At 46.7% G+C, this 21,303-nt stretch overlaps 1 protein-coding gene across 15 annotated transcripts in view; it reads left to right on the top strand.

Annotated features, from left to right (window-relative positions):
- The window catches only part of RBFOX2 (RNA binding fox-1 homolog 2), a 176,840-nt gene that overhangs the window by 81,532 nt on the left and 74,005 nt on the right, over positions 1 to 21,303 (top strand). The window contains exon 1 of one of the 15 annotated variants that reach the window (XM_051608548.1): positions 1,292 to 1,721. The exons of 13 other annotated variants lie outside the window; for them this stretch is intronic. In XM_051608548.1, the coding sequence (XP_051464508.1) occupies positions 1,677 to 1,721 (45 nt within the window). In that variant the 5' untranslated portion in view covers positions 1,292 to 1,676. Of the gene's footprint in view, positions 1 to 1,291; positions 1,722 to 6,180; positions 6,329 to 21,303 lie in introns of those variants that run through there. One more of the 15 variants, XM_051608549.1, reaches the window with a different exon arrangement.

Genomic DNA, 21,303 nt, shown 5'->3' with positions numbered 1-21,303 from the left:
GCTACTGTAACCACTCGTCTAGTTTGTCACTGTCCTTTTCTGAGGTGTCTCAGAAAAAGAAGTGCAGTGGGAACACAGGATGAGCCAAGAGCTGTCCTGCCAGGCTGGGTGGGTCAGAGGGCTGTGGATTAGGCACCCCTTACCTAAACTATTAAGTGCCACATATGCAAATGGTGCTAGATAATCTATTCATTTAAGGTCTTAAAAAAAAAATAAAATCGTAGCTCTTTCTGAGGGGGAAGAAATTATCAGTAGCAATGGAAAGGCAGCTACCCCAGAGCTATGCTGAGTTAGTTGTTTAGTGGTGCACAGCAGTGCTGCAGAAAATTTGAAGATGAAAAATGCAAAAATCTACTCTGCATTTAAAGTGGGAGGGGGAGGAATTTGGATAGCCCTTCTTGGGTGTGATCACTGCAACATCCTTATTTTTGAAACCTCAGAGGGAGGGGTTTTATCACTGCTGTCCTTTGGAGAATGGTGGGAATTGTTTGTGGTTTTGGGCTGTTAACTCTTTGGGAACCTGTGTTTGGGCTGGCGGCAGCTTGGTACGGTTTGGCATAGTTGTGGGTGAAACCTCATGTGATTTGCTCTGGGGGATCAGGCCCCCTGGCAGCCCTCAGCCACGGTGTGTCTTCTGAGAATCAGCAATGGGCTCTTGGGTGTCTGGTAACGCACCTGCCATGCAGGTCCAGTGGGGTGAGCCTGCCAGCCCCTGTCCGGGCAGCTCCCCATCTGTCCCCGTCCATCAGGAAGCAGATTCCTCCCTGGGAACTGGGAGGACGGGCTTCCTAAAACGGGCACAACAACTGGCCCTGCCTGGCCTTGTTCCCTTCTCCCCACTGCTCACCGTCCCCTGAGGCAGAGTTAATCCCTCCCACCCCCAGTTTGATTGGAACAGCTGAGGGGGGCAGCCCCCAAGGCCAGGGCAGTGGGGGCCACCTTGGGCCCAGCTCCCCCCACCAGCCTGGGTTCCGGCAGCTGTCCCTGCCCGCCTCAAGTGTGGAGGGAGGGAGAGGTGTTAAACGATATGGGCACATACTCCGTTGTGAAAGAGATCCCTTCAGAGCAAGATACCAATGTGGCTTCTCCTCTCCCTCCCTCCCTGACACCAAAGGGTTTTACTATGCTAATCCCAGCACCTGTCCCTGCTGGGGACAGCAAGAAGGGTATGGGGGTGGGGGAGGAACAGTTCCATATGCTTTTCTCTGTCCTGGATTGGGAGTGTTCCCTCTGACGCACCTAGAGCCCAGAACATATGCTCTTTTCAGATCCTAAATGCTGTTTGCTTCCTCCTGTCCCTGGCAGTGGTGGCTGTGAAGATCCTGTGTCCCCCTCTTCCTGGCAATCACTGTTTGCTGCCCGGGAGTTGCAGGACGCTCCTCAGTCGAGGCTTGAAGGCTGTTTTCAGTAGGGGATTTCTAATTTTAGGAGCCTCTGCCGCCTATGGTTGAGCGCTGCCTTGCTGGATCTCAGAAGAGAGGGGCTGAGCCGAGCCGAGCCAGGCAGCTCCTTTTTATTTTCAGCTGAGCTAGTGTCAACCTGAGTGGCCCCAGAGGCCCGAGCCAAGCACTGCGCAGGGCTGCCAGAGTCCTTCCCACAAGGCTGAAAGACGGAGACTCGGGTTTGAAGCTTCCAGTCCTGTGTCCATTTGGCCTTTAGCTGGAGTATCTTTGGCTATGTATGGTGTGTACTGTATGGATTACCAATACCCAGTTGTCCAGGTAAGCAAAAGGACGGTGGAGACTCTATAAAGTTGTGATATTTGTTCTGTGTGTTCTTTGGGCAAAAGTGGAGCTTACGTGCTGGTTTTGTAGAATGACGCTGCTTCCATGCTGGGCTCCTTGGCTTTGTGCATCCCAGGCCTTGGTGGCCTTGAGGCTCTGTGGAGGGCTCTGAGGCTCCTGCACACGAGCAGTACTGTTTGACACTTGAGCTCCAAGGTCTGTGTTGCTTGAGACCTTTGTGGGTTTTTTTGCATTTTTGGCCTTTTTTTTTTTTTTTTTTTTTTTTGTAGGGACATTGAGCTGACAGCAGTACTGTGCTCTGCAAACTAGCGTGTTGTTGTGTACCTCACTGCATTGTCCGGGCGCATGTGCCTTGTACGTGTGACTGCAGTCCACCCCACAGGGATGGCAAGCCACTGAGAGTGGCTCCCTACCTGTTTTCTTCCTCCGTTCTCTGAAACCAGTGAGAAAACCTCCAACAAAGTCTCATTCATCACCTTTTCACTTTTGGAGGTCCAGTGCGAGTGTGTAGGGTGGTAGGAATGGTTGGTGGGTTTGAGAGCAGCGCTCGGGGCAGGGTGAAGCCTGTATTGCAGCCTCTGCTGGGGGAGGGGGCTATATTTGGAGGACACGTGAGATTTGCTGGCCTGGTGTGTGGAGTTCTTGGAGAAGCCAGAGGCCATGGGTCAGGCTCAAATACTTTTGGAGCCAAGTGAAAGGTGATGTTCTCTGCACAGTCCTTTGCTATTCAGTGTCAGCATTCCTTGTCCTCACAGGCACCAAATTTAGCCAGAAAAAGTGAAACATAGACTGGCGGTTGAAGATTATCTACCCAGAGATACTTTAGATAGCCACTAAAGAGTATTTTGTTAGGTTACCTTGTACCAGGGTTTTTATTACGCACATGAATAGAATCCACCAGCAGAAGTGTGTCTTTTGGTTGTTAAGATTTGTTCCTGATAAATTGGTTCTTTGCACTTGAATCTTTCTTTTTTTCTTCCCTCTGGCATTGATCCAGCTGGCAGGTTTGCTCCATCTAAATTTGAGCCAGCACAGAAATGCAGGTAATGGGATGTTAAAATTGAAGGCTGTGCTTTCCTTCCACTCCAGCAGCAAAGGGGAATTATAAGCATAGCAAAAGAAAAAGGACCACAAACCCTGAAACATGCAGAAAGCAGAGTACTCATGGCTTTCTCCTCTCAGTTTCTCTCAGTCCTATGAGTGTTAAACTAACACAAGCATTGGAAAATGTACGTGTAGACCACTTAGTCAAACCAGAAGTTAGCTCTTAATCTGTCCTGTCACTAGTGTGATTTCATTGGCCTTGGCCTGTCACCTGCTGCTTAAACCTCTGTCTGCAGCTTGTTTTCCTTTAGAATTTGAATGATAGGAGTTAACAAAAAAACATCATGTACATCCAGGTGAACACAGAAGAGAAAATAAAACGGTGCAGATGTGCTCAGGTGCGAGAAAGGAGCTTTGTGTGGCGTGGTGAGGATGATAAGCTGTGTCCTGGCACTGCAGAGGCAGACTAGTTAAATTTGCCCCTGCTTATTTCAGAGTACTACTTCTGCAGCACAGTAATGAAGTTTCAACACATATGTGCCTGAAAAACCATGAGAACTTGAAAGTATTGGCATCTAGAGCTGTTCTGAATATGTTGCTTTTTGAATAAATGCAGTTAAGTAGGAAGGGATGATCTCATGGCTCTGAGCTGCTGTTCTCCAGGCTTCCAGCCTTCAGCTCCACTCATTCTTTGTTGTTTTCAGCAGCGTGTTCTGCAGTTTGAGTCTTTAATTTTCTTCAGCAGAGGGTGGCAAACAGTGATGGGAAATGGGGCAGTGGTGCCATGACTTCAACGCAGAAGAAGCTAAGTGAAGGCCTACCAAACTTGTTTTGCTTGGCCATGAGACAACTTCTGAACCCCTAGCCCTCAGTGAGGAAAGATGAGGTGCACAGATTCACCTAATTTTATCAGTCATATTCATTATCAGGAGTGTCTTTGTGGGCTCCAGTAGAGCTCAAGACAACAAAGATGTCAAGTGTTACCACGGCTGATCATGTTTTCCATGGTATTCTTGAAGCTTTTGAAACTCGGTATCAGATGTTCATTTCAGATGTTTTCATGGCAATCCGAGCTCCTGCAGATGTGCATTTCTTGTTGCCCGAGTACATCCATTGGAAATTGGGGCTTTTATCTCATTAAAATGTTGCAAAGGTGGATATATTCCAAGCATGGGGGAGGAGATGCTTTCTGGCCTACAATGGAGATTAAAGAGGGAGACCTGCAGTAGATCACACTAAAGGAATTCCCACTCTTCTGGCACATGAGCAAAGCAGTTGTACCAACTGGGTGGTGGGTGGGCGGCAGTGCAAGAGAAGGTTCAGTGTGCAGCTGGGCACCTCTTTTTCTTTGGAGGATTCTTTTTGATGGCAAATATTTTTAGAGTTTCCTAAGGTGAAGGCCAAAATGGATTAGAAATTATGCTGTTGTGGTGAACAGTGGTGGGATGATGGTAGTATGATGGCTCTTTGTCCTGAAGGTCTGTGCCCTAGGTTTGGGACAGGAAGTTGCCGCCATGTGGCACAGAGGAGACTAGGTGAATGCAGCAGTTAAGTGAAAAGAATAAGGAGATTATTCTGAGTTATTTGCAGAGGTCTGGTGAATGAGGTGCACGTGCCTGAGACCTGGTGCTTTGTTATGGCAAAAGTATAAAGAGATCACTGTGTTTTCTGCTGCCTTGAAATGGAATTTACACCTGACCCAGAATCATGCTCCAGAATCTCAGGTTTGTAATAAGGGAGAAAGGAAGAAAAAAAAAATAATCCAGTACTTCCCCAGGTTGTACAATATTGCCTCAAAACCTGTAGTACCGTAAGATACAAGCTAGCAAAGAGGATGAGGTAACTCAGACAAACACGGGCTCTGACTCAGAGCCCTGCGGGCCACAGCCGTGGCAGCTGGCTCCTTCCCAGAGGACCCCACACCATGGTTGGGTGTTTGGTGGTGTGAGGTAGCTGGCCTGTGGCTCTCTGCTCTGGTGGGATCTAAGGGCTTGCTGGTCCATGTCTTAGTCTCTGGCTTTTCACACCAGAGGAATGAACAGGGCTAGGATGCGTGTTCTGTTGGCCTTCTGCTGCATTAGTAGAGAAGAGGAGGAGGGAGCGAGGGAGACAGAGGTCAGTTTGCAGTGAGTGGTGGAATTGGGAAACTGAAAAGCTACGTAGGTAGGCACAGCCTGCCTGGAGAACAGCATGGTAGCAGAAGCTCATGAAGAAAAGCCACTGACTTGAGTGGTTGTTTTTCTTGTTGTTGGGTTTTTAGTTTTGTTCTGTGTGGGTTTTTTGAGTGTAAATTATAACTGGGCATATTAATGCAAAGGAGAACCAATGGGGATGCAAGGTGTTACTGCACTGTAATTTGGCTTTTCTGCTGCGAAAGCCTGGGGAGGCTCTTGAGTACCAGGTGTTGAGAAGAGAGGCATCAAGAGGGGCAGGTAGTCTGAGCTGGTTTTATCTCTGTGTCATGAGCTCTGGAGCACTGGTAGTGCCCTTGTCTCACACAAGCAGCCCTGTGCTCAGACCTGTCCGTGGGTTTCTGTGTGTGCAGTGTTAGGAAAAATCAAGCAGAACGTCTCGAATCCCATCTGACAAATGGGGTAGCAGTGTATCAGTCCGTTTTATGGGGTCGCCAGGAGAGCAAATGCTGCCAACCGTGGAGTGCTCAGGTGTTAAGGGCCAGATGCTTACTGAAGATAAATGAGAGGGGAAAAAAGCAATCTGGGAAGGAGTCCAGCGATCTCCAGTTTTTATGATGAAAGAAATGCAGATCCTGGCACGGATACTGCTTCCGGTTCATCCAATGCACCGTGTTACCCACGCGTTCTCCCCTTTGTGGCAGGAGGGAGGTCTGTGCAAAACTGACAGCTATCTCCCGAGCATCCTTCTGCCGGGAGATGCGCTCTCCCGCCTCCTGAGGAGCAGGCGGGGCAGCCCGGCCGCGGGACCCCGGCAATGGTAGGTGTAGAGGAGCGCAGGCAGGCCCTGGGGTCCTGTCGGGCCGGGAGCAGCTCTGCGCGGGGCGACCTTCGCTTTTGTTTCCAGCTCGAGTTTGCGCCTCCACCGACCCCCTTCATTCCCCGGGAGAGGCGGTGGGGGTCCCAGCGGGCAGGAGACGGAGAGCTTCGGGCGCGGCAGCCGAGGCGGGGGGCGGGCGGGGGGCGGCCGAGGCGGGGCGCGGTGGAGGCGGTCCCGGCTCGCATTAATTACCTTCGGCATTCGGGGCGGTGCTTCCCCCAGCCATCTGGCTGAGCCGGGGGGGCGGCGGGGGGAGCGGCGGCCGGGAGGGAGGGAGGGAGGGAGGAACACGGGAGAAGAAAGGAAAAAGGGCTCGGGGGGCACCGCGCCGGCGAGGCAGCGCAGCGCAGGCACCCGCCGCCCGCCTCCACGGGGCTGCCGCTTTTTTTTTTTTTTTTAAAATTATTATTTTCCTTTTTCGTATTTTTTAGATATTTTTAATTTTTTTTTTTTTTTTCCCTTCCCTCCCCCCTTGCGGCCGGGCTCCCCCATTTTGGTTTATGGAGAAAAAGAAAATGGTAACTCAGGTAAGGCTGGCGGGCGGGCCGGGCTGCCGGTGCCACGCCGCGGCGGCTGCCTGTCCGGCTTTGTCTGGGCGGGGAGCGGGGGGCCCGGCGCCGTGCGGAGCGGAGCGACCGGCAGCGGGGCTGCCCCGCCGCTTCCCCGCGGGGCGACCGCGGCTCCGCGCAGCCCCCGCCGGGCGCTGGGGTGGGAGGGAGCCCCGCAGCGCTGGGGACCCGGGTTGGGCGCTTTGGGGAAGGGGGTTCCTGCAGGTTCCCTGCCCGGAGCAGCCTCGCAGTGCCCTCTAGGGAGGAAGAGGTGCGTGAGGGGCACGGGTGCCTCTGCTCCCGAATTAGGCGAAACCTGCCTTCGAACGACCGATGCCGGCCGACCGGGAAGGTAAGCGTCTTCCCAGCCATTTCACCATTCGGCTGCCGGTCACTATGAGGGCTGGGAAGCCCCTGTGGGTAGCTGTAGGCGTGGGGCTGCCCGTGTCTTCCCGGGGGAAAGCGACTGACGTTTCCCGGGGAACGCACCCAGCTGCCAGGGCCATGTCGTGTTTCCCCCGCCTCGCGAAGGGATTGTATGGGACAGTGCTCGCCCTTTGAGGTTCCTGTGCATTTTGCGATTTTTGAATTATTTTTTCGTGTTTTCGGTATGGCATCTGCAAGTCGCCACCGGAGGGAGGGGGCAAAGGGAGGAGGAGAAGAGCAGCATCTCGGAGCTGGAATCCTTTTGGAGTTCCGCATTATATAATGTCCCCGCAGTGCCTTGCAGAGCTGGAAACCTTTGGGGGATATTCCCAAAGGGGGTGGAGGGAAGGACTCTCGGAAGGTAGTTTTCTTCAAATGTGGGTTTCACAGGTGCTGTTTTTCTTCGGAGCTTTGCAGGTTTTTAGACGACATGCATACAGTTGTCTTGGCTTTCCTTAGTCCAGGCTGAATCCCCCCTTCCTTAGCTGCTAATGAGATCCTGCATGTCCCGCTGCAAGGGGCAGCCCTTTCGCGGGTGCCCAGCTCAGAATGAGTCTGATGTAAGAAGTGACACTTGTGTTGACCCTTTCTGTCTCTCATTTTACGTTTATTGTCAGTGACTGAAAAATAGGTCCGCTCTGTCCACTCTGAAGGTATCTTCCCAGGCTCTCAAGCCCCACCTTGTGCTTCTGCTATTTAGTCCTTTCCATTACTGATTTATTTTTATCTGGACCAAGTCTTTCTGTTTTGAGACAGAAGAGCTCTGCAGAAATCTCCTGAGGCTTTCTGTACCTATATTTAGTTTAGCGAATGATGCTGAAAAGCTGTCTCTGTGCAGTCAGGGTCCATTTGTGTATTGCCGTGTGCTCAGAGTCTGCCTGGTTAGTTGGAGGTGTATGCCCTTAAGCTGCAGATTGGCATGTGCACATTTCAGAGAGTTGTTCTGCACAGCCTTGTATTGCAATGTGCTCTTTGCCACAACCATTATGCACATAGTCTGTGTCTGTGCTGTGTAGAAGGGTACCTGGGTCACCCACTACACAAGTGTGTGTAGTGTGTGCCTGCCTAGCACCCTGAAGCATGAGCCAGTTGGCTTGGAGACATGTGGAGCTGGGGAAAGTGATATTCTGCTGGATCACTGACTGAAACAGGGGAGGTTAAAAACTCATTTACAGGTTTGGGATATCCTAATAGACTTCTGTTTTCCACAGAAATTGTTAATTGACTGACATGGGAAAGGAAGTACCGAAACCATGCGTTACTAGTATTGGTTGACCTTGAATTATGACTACCTTAAGAATATGCACTATCTAGGATAGATTTTTCAAGATTTGGACTGCATATTTATATGCTGATGCTGAAGAAGATGCATATTAAAATAATTGGTAGGGGAGGAGAACTTGGACTGTGTCTCAGTTGAGGTCTCCAAAGGAACGATGGATAGCCCTTTTATGCAGAGTTGAGGAAGACAGCGAAGGTGAGCTCAGCTGTAGCAGAGTGCTGCTTCTTGCAGGGGGAGTATTTGGCTTGCTAGGCTGGTCCTTAGCAGTACTTCACTGCAGGTTTGGCTGAGTGTGGGGCTGAAGGAGCATGGCACATCCAGAGCAATATCCCCAGCCTTGTTATTCTCATTCTGCAGTGGTGTTTGAAGTAGTGGAATGGCCTTACAGTCTGTGAACACATTTCATTAAGTCTCTGTCTCATTTATGAACAGCCAATGTTGTTGGTATGTTAAGCTGGTAATTGCCACAACATGAATTCATAATTGCTACAGTCTCTTGCTCTGTTTGGTTCAGTGTCCAGATAACACTGCCTGCCTGGTCTCCATTCTGTTGTGTTTTAGGGAGCAAGCTTCCTTGGAAATCTGGGAGGTCCATTTCTGTATAGGCATGTGGGGTGGTAAAACAAAATAAACGGGAGCGTGTGCGGTGGGAAGACTGGAAACAGTGATGGGAAGAAATGGGAAATGCTGGAAGGTAGAAATATGCTTGAAAAAGAGGAAACCAAAATTGCTAATGAGAACAAGAGCTCAGATTCATTAACAGAAAGTACCCTGGTCTTATCCCCCCTAATCCTAAATCAGTGAAAATGAGTGTTAAACGAGGCCCAGTACATCATGTACTAATTGCAGATAAAAGAGGGAGTCTTCAGTGGATGGGAGTTATATGCTAAAAGGCTTTTTCTCTGTGTGGTGCATGGTGAGGTTGCTGGCTTGCGTGGAGCACAAAGCCCTCCCTTTCTTGGACAGCCCAGTGCCTTGCTGGCGTTTTCCTCCGAGTCTGTTTCCCATCAGGGCTGGGAGAGGGGGAAGGTGTCAGCATCTCGGAGATGGGAAGGGAACTGCTGCCTCCTTAAGGAGTCCCGCCAGCCCATGTGGCAGCCAGCAGTGCCGAGCCAGCATGTGTGTGTGCGCGTGTATAGAAGTATGTATGCCTTTGTAGTGAATCACCCCGCCATTGTCTGCTCCCCTCCCTGCTGCCAGCGATGGAGCCTTTCACCTGGGCTGCTGCCTGCAGCGGGCCTTCTTCCAAGATGGGAGGAGGAGGAAGGGTTGCTCGTGGTAATGAAAGCCAGACTGGGGAGAGCTGCTATTTTCTGACTGCACCACCCCGTTTTACCTCTTTCTCTGCCTTGAGATCCTAGCTTTTGATGTGGGTATAGGCAGGAACATCTGAAGGTCCCCTTTTGTACAGCTGTAGAATCACTAGTCTCCATTTTGTGGCACCATTTGAAGCATCTTTGCTGCCCTGCCTGCCAGCATGCCCCCTCTTGTCCCCCCCAGCACCCCTCAGCACCTCCAGCCAGCGCCGTTTATCTTGGCACGTGTTTGACTTGCTACGCTCTGCCCAGGGCTCAGGGAGGTGATGGCGTTTGTGGCTTTGAGACTAATTTATGTCCTTGTTAAAATGAACCAGCAAGCAGCCTCATTTTTTCCAGAGGTTTTCTTCCCTTTCCCTTCCCCCTTCCATAACCCTTTCCCTCCCGGACCCCCTGTGAGACAACCTTTTGCAGCCAACAGTTGCTTGCTCAGTCAGTGATTATTATTATTATTGTTAATTTAAGTAACCCAACAAACACAACAAATGCAGAGCTTCTTAAATGGAGATCTTATTTAAATCAGAGCAGCAGCTGACTCATTAAAAGCCTCTCTTGTCTCCTTTTCATTCTTCTGTCTCATTCCCTATCTTTCTCTACCTCCCATTATAGTAATGGTGTGATCATACGGATCTTTGTCTGCTGTCCGTTTTGGGATCATGCAGGGGGTGCATATTTGAAGGGGGGGGCAAGACAGGAGATGGGGAGTCCTGTCACGACAGCCACCTTGTGCTAGCTAAAAATGTACAATGCAACCCATTATAGGAGACCGTCCTCCTTTGTTTGAACTGTCTGCAAGGGAGGCTGAGTCCTAGAACAGCCTTCCCCCTCCCTGTCCTCTTACATCTGCTTTAGGGTCTGTTCCCCTCGAGGCAAGCTTGATGGTACAGGATTCCCCTCCCCCTTAAACTAAATAATTAAAAAAAAAAAAAGAAAGCTTTTTCTGTGCATAGTGGAAGGCTCCCTTTTTTCCCCCTCTCTGACTTCTCTCAGGAACTACCTCTGTTCCCTTGTCCCCTTCCCTTGCTTTGAAGATTGCATCTCCTTTCCTTTCAGGCCGTGTCTTGCTGCTTGCTCCTCAGTTTGGTGTTACTCTTGCTGACTTGCAGGAGCTGTCTGAAGGGGATCCCTTTCTTATCTGTCCATGGCCTGGTGCTCTTCCCCTTTCTTTGCTGCTTGAAAAGTAGTGCTCGTTTATGTGGTACCTGAGTTTCTCTTCTACTGTTTGTCACGGGAGTTTGTTTTAGTGCTGCAGGCACCGTGTCAGTAGCAAAGGTTTGTGTGAGAGGAATCCTGGCCAGTGACTTTTCCAGGAGAATTTCCCCCTGGGAATTGGAGGGTGGATCTGCATCTTGCTTTCCCTGGTGTAAGGACATGGTTGGTTCAGGTGGGCTCATGGGTTGTGTCTGTAATTGTTGTGATACTTGGAAGTCTAACTGCTGGTTGAGAAGGGCTTATTCGTAAGGGCTTAAAAATCTGTGGGGTCTGTCAGAACCCAGTGAGTATATTTTAAAATCCTTTTCTCTTTACCACCTTGGCCTATCACTTTCAGATGTGTTGGAGCTGAAGTGAACTGCTGTAGGCACTTTCAGAGCAGCCTTGGGACAGCAGAAGCATTCAACGTTGCCTAGGCAGGATGGTGATGTAAAAGGGAACTTGATACAGCAGTGCCATTTCCTTAAGTCCCTGTCCTAGAAATAACCTCGCTGCTCTCTCATGCATTTCTTCTGCAGGTGACTGGGTAACTATCCCTGGGTACCAGGGAACTGAGAAATGAGGATGCCTGTTTGCCACAGTACGCGCTGTGATACTCAGATGACAAGGCTGTGTAAATTTGACATACTATTTTATTGTTATTTTAAGAACTATTAATTGGTGAAGTAACGGGATTAGTGAAAAGGTTGTAGTGAGCTACAAAAGAAAATACTAAATTTGAAGATTGAGAAGAAGGGGAGCCCTTAAAACCAGCAACATCCCTCCCTGCAGGTTATTAATTCATGATGGCTCCATTGCACTTAATTAGTATTGACCAGCCTTCTACTATAAAATTCTAACATCAGTGTGAAAGGGGGCTGCAGTGGTGGGGGCTGATGTTTTTTAGATGTGGATTCTGGTGTTACTGTTTCAGATAACATGCTCGATGTTCCTGTTTTAGATACATATTCATTAGGTGGTGTGTGCAGTTAGCTGCCCCTTTGCAAAGATTTCCTTAACCTATTTGTCTCCCAGCTGCAAAGTCACAGAATTCACTAATGGGCATCCCTTGAGTACCAGGGAGGAGGTGGTTAATTTCCCTCAGTCTGCTCTCAAGTATTATTTAAAGGTATTCTTCTTTGACACGTCCCCTGGAATCAGAGTAAGGAAATGTTAACTTTCCTACCAAAAGTATTTTGGTTTGCTCCTGTAGAGTTATTTATGATTCTGTGCTGTGCAGGATGATTTACTGCTGGGCTGCTGGAGGTTGTCCTGTGACCGGTGAGGGCTTGGAGACGTATAGGCTGGTTTTGCAGGGTTTGCAGAAGCTGCGATTAATGCTCAACTGAAAGCTTTTTGGGGGAAAAAAAAAAAAAAAAAAAGTAGAGTGCATTTTGCCTGTGTAAAAGAAAACAGGACAAATGCTGGGCCTGTTTAACAGCGCACTTTGTTTAAAATATGTGGGATTATTTTCTTGCTTTGCAAAGCTGTCCATTGAGCAATATTATGCACGAGCGGAATTGAGAGTTAACAAGATGATATTGGGAAGGCACTTCAATTCCGGGGCATTTCTAAATTTGAAGCTGGGATAGAAACTTTCATTCGTTCTCTTTATTTCTGTGTCTATTTACGATAGTCTTTAATCACATGATTGCATGCTATTTTTTTTCCGCAAGAAAGGAAAGAAAAGCCAGACAACCCTCCACCCATCCCCATCAGCTCCAGTATATGTGGCACCACAATGACCTCTGCAAGTATCAGGAGCAGGGTTGGCTGTCCCAGATGCATCCCACAGACCTCTACTGCTTACACTGAATGTGTAATTAGCTGTCATTTTCTGTTCAAGCTAGCTTCATCTGTGTTTACCAGTTGGTTTTGTGTATTTGCTGACAGCAGAGAAATGGTGACTTTTCGCAATATTAGGCTCTGGTTTAGGCTTTGGGAGTGTACACTGCTGGGCACATTTTCCCAGCTCTTCCATGCCTGCATGACCTCTCCTGTCTCACGTGTGTCATCATCCTTGTGATCCCTGGTCAGTAGCTTGTCCCGTGCAAGTCCATGTCCATGCTATACATCTCCATTCCTTTCCAGTTACATGTCATCCTGTTTCAGCACACTACTACTTTACCTTGATTGTTTCAGTTTTCCTACCTGATTTTTAGACTTGCTTATTCTTTCTCTGCTTTTCTTCCTCCCTGTCCTCACTACAGCCTCCTTGTCATAGGCTTTTGTAACTTTACCACCCACTCCTTGTATTTGTCATTTAGTTTGTCTCTTCTGCTCCTATTGCAGTCAGACTTGTCAGGATCTCTCTCTTTTGCTCCCGTCACTAAGTCTGTCGTGTTGGCGCTCGGGCTTCTTGTCCCAATTTACTTTATTTCTGCTAGGCTTCTAGATCTGGTTCTTGTGTTTTTTGGCTTTGAGGTGGGTAACTGCTACGCCATGTTACTTGACCCATGGTGCATGGTACAGGAGATGGGTCATCTCCATGCTGTCACTGATCTTCAGACCTGGACCTGGATCTGACACTGCTGGTATCTCCTGTGAGGCTGTGAAGTAGCCCTGAATGAGAGCATGGAAACATAGAAAATAGGTTGCAAGGGCCACTGCCAGCGACCCTCAAGAGTGTCTCTATTTCCTGGTTTCTAAGTCATCTATGTCTAAATCATTTCTGGTGGCAAGTACCCTGCCTTGAAAACAATTCTGATGCCACTGTCCACCTTGACAGTACAAGTCCTTTCCTTTCCGAGCATTGCTAAGTTCTTCCTAGTATTTAACGTAAAGCTTGTTGCCATCATTGGTTCTTCGCAGGCTAATAGGAAGAATGGATCGGTTCTTTCTGGAAGGTTTTGCATACTGGATTTTTTTTTCCTCCTGTTTTTAGCCTTTTTGGACCATCATATTTGGCATTACTAGCAGATTTAGTTGAGAAAATGCAAGACAAGCTGTGGTTTTCTATAGTTTTGTTATAATGTTGGTCAGATTTTCATGGCATTTTGGTATGGTTGCTAAATATATATCCTTGAAATGCAAATTTTTTCTGTTAAATATGAAGTCCTTACTGGCTTTTTAAAGTGTCTGGGGTGGATTGATTTGTTTGTTTGTTTGTTTTTTTCTTTAATCATAAGACATAATATCCCTTCTACTTCTTTCTTGGGTTGGATTGATATGGCTGAAGTCACAAAAAAAATTACCAACCCCAAAATCAAATGCAGATAGCATGAAAAAAAATTTAGTTTGGATGATACCTCAGAATTATGAACAACTGAAAATGGAGTCTTACAATGGGAAGTATCAGCCAGCCTGACTTTACCAACCCTGCCTGTAATGGAGACTTTCACCCTGAGTAGTCTTTAAATATCTAACTGGGGTTGCACTCCAAGGAACCTGTAATCTGAGGGAGCACGGAGACACTGAAAATGTCCAAGTAATTGTGAGGGTAATCTGGCTGCTTCTGCAGACTGTGCCCTCCGGCTGGCAGTCTTGAGTATGGTTAAAACCCTCTGAACTGTCCTCCTAGTTATCCTGCTTAAAATTCATAGTCTCTGCAGTTGTGGTCCTGTGGAGTTTAGGATTTGTGTGCTTTAGAAGTTCTGGTCTCACCAAGCTTGGAGGGCATATTTGACTTTCAGATAATTGCTTTTGATCAAGATTTAGATTATCAGAGTTTGACCTATTCTGTGCATAGACCATCATTCACCTATCAGGTCTTACTGAGGCTCTTTATCTGAAGCCTACGGTCTCCCTCCTGTCCTAATAGCAAAACTTGGTTTAAATTACTTAAAAAGATCAATTTAAAAATGCCTTCGAGAGGATTTTGGATTTCTTGGGTAGTAGTAGTCCTCCTTTGTCTCGCCTACGGTCCATGAAGAGTGTAACCCTTAATTTAATTTCTTGTTCTTTGTAGCTTTTCTTATTTTTGCTCTTGCATCGTATGAAAGGAGGTTATAAAAACTGAACAATTATACAAAGTATTCAGGAATATTTGGGAGCAGAGGTAAGAAAAGCTTTTGTTTTCCAACGTGTGTCCCTTCCTGCTTGGTAAAATGTAGTTCAGATAAATAGGACAACTGGGGAAACGATTTTAGAGATTTAGATCTATGTTACCTTACAAAGGATCCTTCGAGCCTGAATTAGGAGGTAGACGAGGAGCATAGTAATTTGGTGAAATTAGTGAGTTAGTAAATTTGCTGTTAGTTGGACTATAAGGTATTGTGTTATGTTTGCTTTGCTTAGTGTTCAAATATTTAATGCCCTTTAGTTTGCTTTAGCTTTTCTCCTTGTTTTGTTTGGGGTTTTTTTTGTGTGTGTGTGTGTGTGTGTGTGTGTGTGTGATGAAGCCGATTAATCTTGTTACATTTGCTTTGCAAAACCATTCTCTGGTCTACCTCCACCTTGTTCTAGGATCAAGTGGTCTTCTGTCTTGAAGCAGTGGGAAGGGGAGGAAAAGCATCTCCAGGAGTCCCTCTTATATGTTTGGTATAGTTTGGCAGTGGGGCGAGTGGGGTGTTGATGGTCTTTTTGGGGTCACTTTCGACCATGTGATGGAGCCAATCTGTGATAAAGAATGTAGAGTGGTGAGAAATGGGAACAAGGAAAGTGGTGACTGGAGGCTGTGGTGAGAACTTGTGACAGTTCCCTGCTCCAAGTGTCCTTCACGGGGACATGAGTGGCAGACTGAACAAGCATATGCTGTGACTGATGAAGAAGTGTAGTCAAAGAGGGACTGACCCTCTTGGGGGCAGAAAGAATATAGGTCATCCAAAGCCAGTTGCAAACCTTCATGCGAAGAGAAATTTTCTAGGGACTCCAGATTTTCAAAGTTCCTTTTGATCAAAATGCAAGAGTCGTGAGAATGAATTTATCTGGTAACAGGGACTTCAGAAAGGTGGAGAAAATACTGCAGAGATCTCAGTGCTCCATCAGAAAGCAAGACTTGTAAATGCCTTGTCTGATTCAATGAGATGAATCTAAATAAATCAGGTTAAATCAAAGATCCTTAAGCCATGTTTTCCATCAAGTCTGCAGCTGTAGCTTTGAGCAGCCTGATGACAACTTTGGCTGTAGACAAAATGAAGGTCCTTCTGAAGCAAGCTCTGCTGTGAAGGAGGTAAGAGAGGTGGTGACCTTACTGTTCCTTTCAGCTCAAATGTGATTTCTCAGGACTTTTTTTTGTTGTTAGGAGTACTCTTAATTGGTTTTGACAATGAGCTGCAGGAGTTACTGCAAGTGTGGCACACAAGTCAGGAGAAAACTGCACCAGAGGCTGCAGACTTGAGCTTCTCCATTCAGATCCGTGCCTATCTTGTGTCCTGTCTGCCTGATTCAAGCCTCTCTGCCTGATGGGTGGCCAGGATCCTGGCCACGTGGCCAAGAACATGTCTTCCAGTCAGACCTCTGCGTAAAGCAGAAGTATCCAGAAAGCCAAAGTGACTTTTTATAGCGGGTGGGGAGGAAACTCTGAGCTGTGTTATTTGTAACACAGAGAAGAATAGCTAGAGCTGATTAATAGGAATTTCTTAATGTTTTGGGAGAGCATAAAGGAAGATAAATTGCATTCTTCTAGGGGATTTATAGGGGAATGTAGTGTCTTTCAAAAGTCTAGTAGGCCTCTAGGTTAGCTGTGAGGCTCTGTGTGTCACCATACAATTATTCTGAGATACTGTCTGGCCTAAATCTGGGAGAAAAAAAGCTGCTGGTGGGAAAGAACCACACTTCGTTTACAGAGTTTAAATGTAGGGCTGTATTGAGCATTGAAGAGCAATTCTCAAATTATTTAAAGAAAGTTTTTAACATGTATCAGTCTTCTATTGAATCCTCTAGTGCATTTTGAAGGCCTAACAAAGCAGAGGGACTTCAGGTAACATTAAATATGTTGGCTGCTGTGAGGTCATGCTGTCATTGGCCAGTATCAGCATCAGCTCTTCCAAAAAATTTAACAGGACACAAGCAATGCTTACGTTGGTATGAGCTTTACCAGCCTGGATGCATGAAGTTGGAAAGAATCACCCAGAACAGAAAAGTGGGTTACACAGCACTGATTCATTTGGTCATTTAGTACCTGACTAGTCCTGTAAGTTCTCAGTGTTGCCTACTCTTTAATTTCCAGTGGAGTGGTGTGGTTTAAATATTTTCAAATGAGATTAAGTTAAAACCAAGTTCTGAAGAACATTTCTCAGGTTTGACAGTGAAGTATGTCAGTGGACTGTTCTGGCCCATCTGGGGGACAACTGTGTGAAGCCCACCCAGCAAGCCGAGTCTCCAGCTTCCTGATGAGTGTGTTGGTTTGCAGAGTTTAGAAGGAGCATGTTTGTAGGACAGAACAACTCTGTCCCACGCAGTAGCTTAATACTGTTGAGAAATTATTCCAGTTCCTTGTGTCCTCGTTGCTTCAGATCAAAATTTTTACGTATTCAAAGGAACAATTTTTCTTCTGCGTTCTTGTTGTTTTCAGTTAATTGTGCTAAAGCAGTGAGGACTATCATCTTGGCTGCTTACATACTTGTGCTGCTGCATCTCCTTCCTTCCTGACCTCAGTTACATTGTTTCACGTTTCACACATCTCATCTCTTGAAGGAGGAGGTTGCACCTTTGAAAATTAGAAGAACTGGCAGAGTCTGCAGAAATCTTGTGCTGTTTTAGGTCAGCTATCAGTGATAGTAACCTGATCTATGGCAAATCTTTCCTTCCTTCTCCCTGGGGTGTCTGCTCTGCCCTTTGCGTGCCAGTGGGGCTGGTATGATCCAAATTAACTTTTTCATCTGTTTGCATTTATTTTCTGAGTCATGAGAGGTCTTCATGAGCCACAGGATTAAATGCTGTTTTTCTTTCTAACACTTTTTGTATTGTAGCAAACATATTTTTATTCTTGCCTGGGATCAGATGCCTTTTTTTTTCTGTTAGCATGTGGCTGGGTTTGCAGCCCATTATGGGAATAACACAAAGCTGCACAGTCAGCAGAGGAGCACTCACTGTTTTGATGTTTGCTGTAAAATGGTGGCTCCTGCTCTAAAATACTTGGTGAGGTAATTGCTCATCTTCCAGGATATTTTGCTTCCTCTGTGTATGAGGTCTGTTAATAGGATAGGAAAATACAAGGTATTTTTGAGGCTAGGTTGAATTTTGGTGATATATGAAGGACAGTTGACATAATGGTTAGAAGCAGATATGTAAAATCCCAGGACTTGCCGCTGGCAAAGCAGCGGGATTGTTGTTGCTCTCTGAACTACACTGCTGTGATTGCTCTTTTATATTTTTAATATAAACAGTGTCTTATTGGTGGCGTGGCTGATGGCCAGTCTTAAAGAAGGGATGCTGCTGTTCTCCCAGGAGCCTTCAGTCAGCGGGGCAGAGGGTGGTGGCAGGTGATTGATCCACCTATTTGCTAGGCATCTGTTCTTCCTTGAAATGCTATCTGGAGAGAGGTTTTGGTGTTGTACTATTCAATACTTCACTTTGGAGCCAACTTGTACCATAGAGCAGGGGGATGAGAGAGAATTTCATTAATAGAAACCGACCATCCTGAGCAGGCTGTGCAGCACTTGGATGCTGCCTTGGTGTCTCCCCTTAACCACGAGGACCATAGAAGAAATAGCAAAAGTTCTGGCTTGCAGTAGGAAGCTCACTCTTGATGTGCTGCAGAGCCCTTTCTGCACATAGCAAAGACCTGCCTCTTCCCCTTCAAAGGTCTAAAAGCAGCTGAAATGAAACTGCGGGGGAATTAAGCAGCTTAATCCAAGACTCTGCATCTGCAGACCTTGCTGAGTTGTCGCATACCCTTGTATGCGCCCTGTCGTGCCCAAGCTGTGACAAGGCTGAAACATGTGGTGTCCAGCTTGTACCTTATACTGGGCCAGGATCCAGGTACAAGAAATGTTTTCTTCCACTGTTTGAGAGGCATCTTTGCGAGCATGTGACACATTGAGATTGCGGTTTAGTTACCACCATCTTTTGAAATGTGGACACCAGGAAAGGCATAGATGCCTCTCTTTTTATATATTGCAAATTACAGCCTTTACCTGGAGAGAAGGTGCCCTGGTGCAGCTCAGTGAGCCAGAGAGCAGGCTAGCTTATGTCTGTCACTTAGGATAACCCTTTGGCTGCTGGCTGCTCTTAATGAGGGTGTCTTTTTTGGTTTCCCTTCACTCAGAGCAGGCTTAAGTGTTTTCTGAAGACTTCTCCATATGTTGTGTGCCCAGCAAATACCATATCTTTTGAATCTAGTGAGAATATGCAGTGGAAGGTGGTATGAAAGTCCATGTTTGAGCATAGCCATGGGTTAGATGGCCCTGTAAATTTGATTCTAACCAAGTGTCTTATATATGATTTTGATTTCTTTCAAAATTACTGCAAAATTTTAGTTACCCCCTAAAATTATATTCAAAAATATCTTTCTTTATAGGTGAGAGCATAGCTAAAGTCCTAGTGAAAAAAAAACAAGCTGTTAGCACTATGAAGGTCAAAACAGACCCTGGTACGTGAATGACAGGCAGATGACAGCTGAGTAAATGAATGCGTTTTCTGTTATGTCCTAAACCTGTTTTCTAGCCAATTTTATTAGTTCCGTTGATGTCCACGTGTGTACATCTGTTAGCATCCCACAGAGAGCCGAGCAGAGCTGCTAGCAACTAACAAATGTTCGAGTAAATGGAACACTGAAATAAAGGGAGGAAGTTGTTGGAGGTAGAGACAGGCTTCATGTTTTCTTGGTCAGCCAGGCACTGGTCGAGCTTTTGGGTTAGATGGTTTTGGCTTTTTGCTCTTCAAAGGTGCAGTGGTAAAAGACTGAAGACCCTGTGGGGGTCTTAAATTATTTTCTCCCCAAGTCTGAGCACTATACCCAAAAGCCAGAGGCTGCAGAAGGGGTGAAAGCAAAGCATGCAGTAGCTGTGTTCTGCACCTCTCTGGAAAGCAGGGCACCTTTTTACTTTTTCACTGTGTTTTTGCTTGTTTGGAAAGTAACTAGAGCTGTGCTCATGAATATTTGAGTCTCTTGGGTGCTTATTGAGTGCTGGAGGGACACAGGGCCAAGGGAGGGCAGGGGTGTGGAAGCTGGAGGGGCAGAACTAGGAGTGGCCCCGGCCCTGTGTGGTTGTCTCATCTCTCTTATGCTAGTAGACTTCTCATTGGGATGAATGTGCTCTGAAATATTTATTGCCCTGTTTAAATATTCATCGCTGCAATGGCAGCACAGCCTGATGGCAGCAGCAGAGCCTCAAGGGACAGGGGCTGCAGCAGTCCCTGGTACTTCCTTTCAGTAACGTGATAAAAATATATATTAAAAAAATAATTTAAAAAATCGGGCATTCCCCCACTGCAAGATTGACAGGAGCAGTCAGGCATACATCTTGGTGTTTCCTCTTCATGCCAGAGGCTTGTGTTTGCTCTCAGGCTCATATGCTGGGGTGCTGCTCTTGGTTGCCAGATGCTAATGCTTTTTTCCAGGCCTGTATCCTGGAGCGAGTGGCTTTGTTTAGCCTGACACTGTGTACGTGAAAGGAGATGTACAGAAGGAGGAGAATGGCTGGCTAAAAGGGTTTAAATTTTGTGTAGCCAGTTCTCTTGTCTTTCTGTAGGTGTGAGCAGACCAACAGAGTGAGGAGGGGCAAAAAAAGGACCTTTAATGCACTTGACTGTGGAAGGTGAAGGTCTGCTGGGAATTACAGAGGGGTAAATTTCATGGCAACTCATGCAGTAATGTATTAATGTAGTGCAGATGCTGATAGGTGTGCCACTGAAATGAGATACTCTTACATAATTTTAGCTTTTAAGGTTTATTGATTTAGCTTCAGTAAAATACAGCAGTTTAAAAGTAGGATTACCAGTAATATGCAATAGTTTAATGTGAATATTTGGTATATCACTGTTGTTAAACCCACACATACTCAGCATGACCCAGGCATTGGTGCGGGGGTGACAAGGGAGAGCAACATGCTTCCAAAGATGCTACTGAGCACAGGGGCTGCAGGAGCTGCATTTATGACACTCAGCCCAGGAGGAGCCATCTGAAAGGCGGTCAAGTGTGCTGCTGACCTCAGACTTCACCTTTGAGCTGTGCAGGTAGTCTGTGTAGGGGAGAAGTCTGTGTTGGTTTGTGGTTACAGGAGGAATTTGGTAAACATACATTAGCTGGAAGGCCTGGGGGAAAGAGGCTTTAAAAGGATTTTGTAACAAAGAGGAAATCTTTCCTGAGATACTTGACAATTCACTGCGTATAAACCACCTTTTTGCTGGCTTGCATAGGGATACACTAAAAGTTAAACATAGAGAAAAGCAGGTAGTAGCAATAACATATGCTAAATGTCCATGTATCCTCTTGTTCTGGGATGAAGTGGCTTTCAGGTGCATTTTCAAGTTGCGCTTAATGTAGCGTGACTCTGGGCTGCTGTGAGAAGAATAGTCCCCCTCATGTCTCTGCCCTGGCCATATGTTCAGCCTCCTCAATGCTTTGGGCATCATGCTTAGGCAGTTATAAAGCGAGACAGTTCAGTTTATGACCAAACAGACAACTATTGTTTGGATTAATTTTCTGGCTATGGCTGTGGCATGACTGGATCTCACAACAGCCGGGGAGGGAAGCAAAGCCACTGCTTCTGAGGCCAGTTGGTACTTTATCATATTAGGTGGTACATGAAACTGCGCCTATACTTCTCAATAGCTTATTCCTCTCCATAAGGTGAAGTCATTTTACTTATAAATGTGTCCACTGCTTAGTTTAATCTGCTTTAATTTATGTGCAA

This window comes from Apus apus, chromosome 1 (genome assembly GCF_020740795.1).
Source record: "Apus apus isolate bApuApu2 chromosome 1, bApuApu2.pri.cur, whole genome shotgun sequence".
NCBI lineage: Eukaryota > Metazoa > Chordata > Aves > Apodiformes > Apodidae > Apus > Apus apus.
The sequence above is the reverse complement of the archived record's forward strand: the minus strand, read 5'-3'. Positions and strand labels throughout refer to the sequence as shown.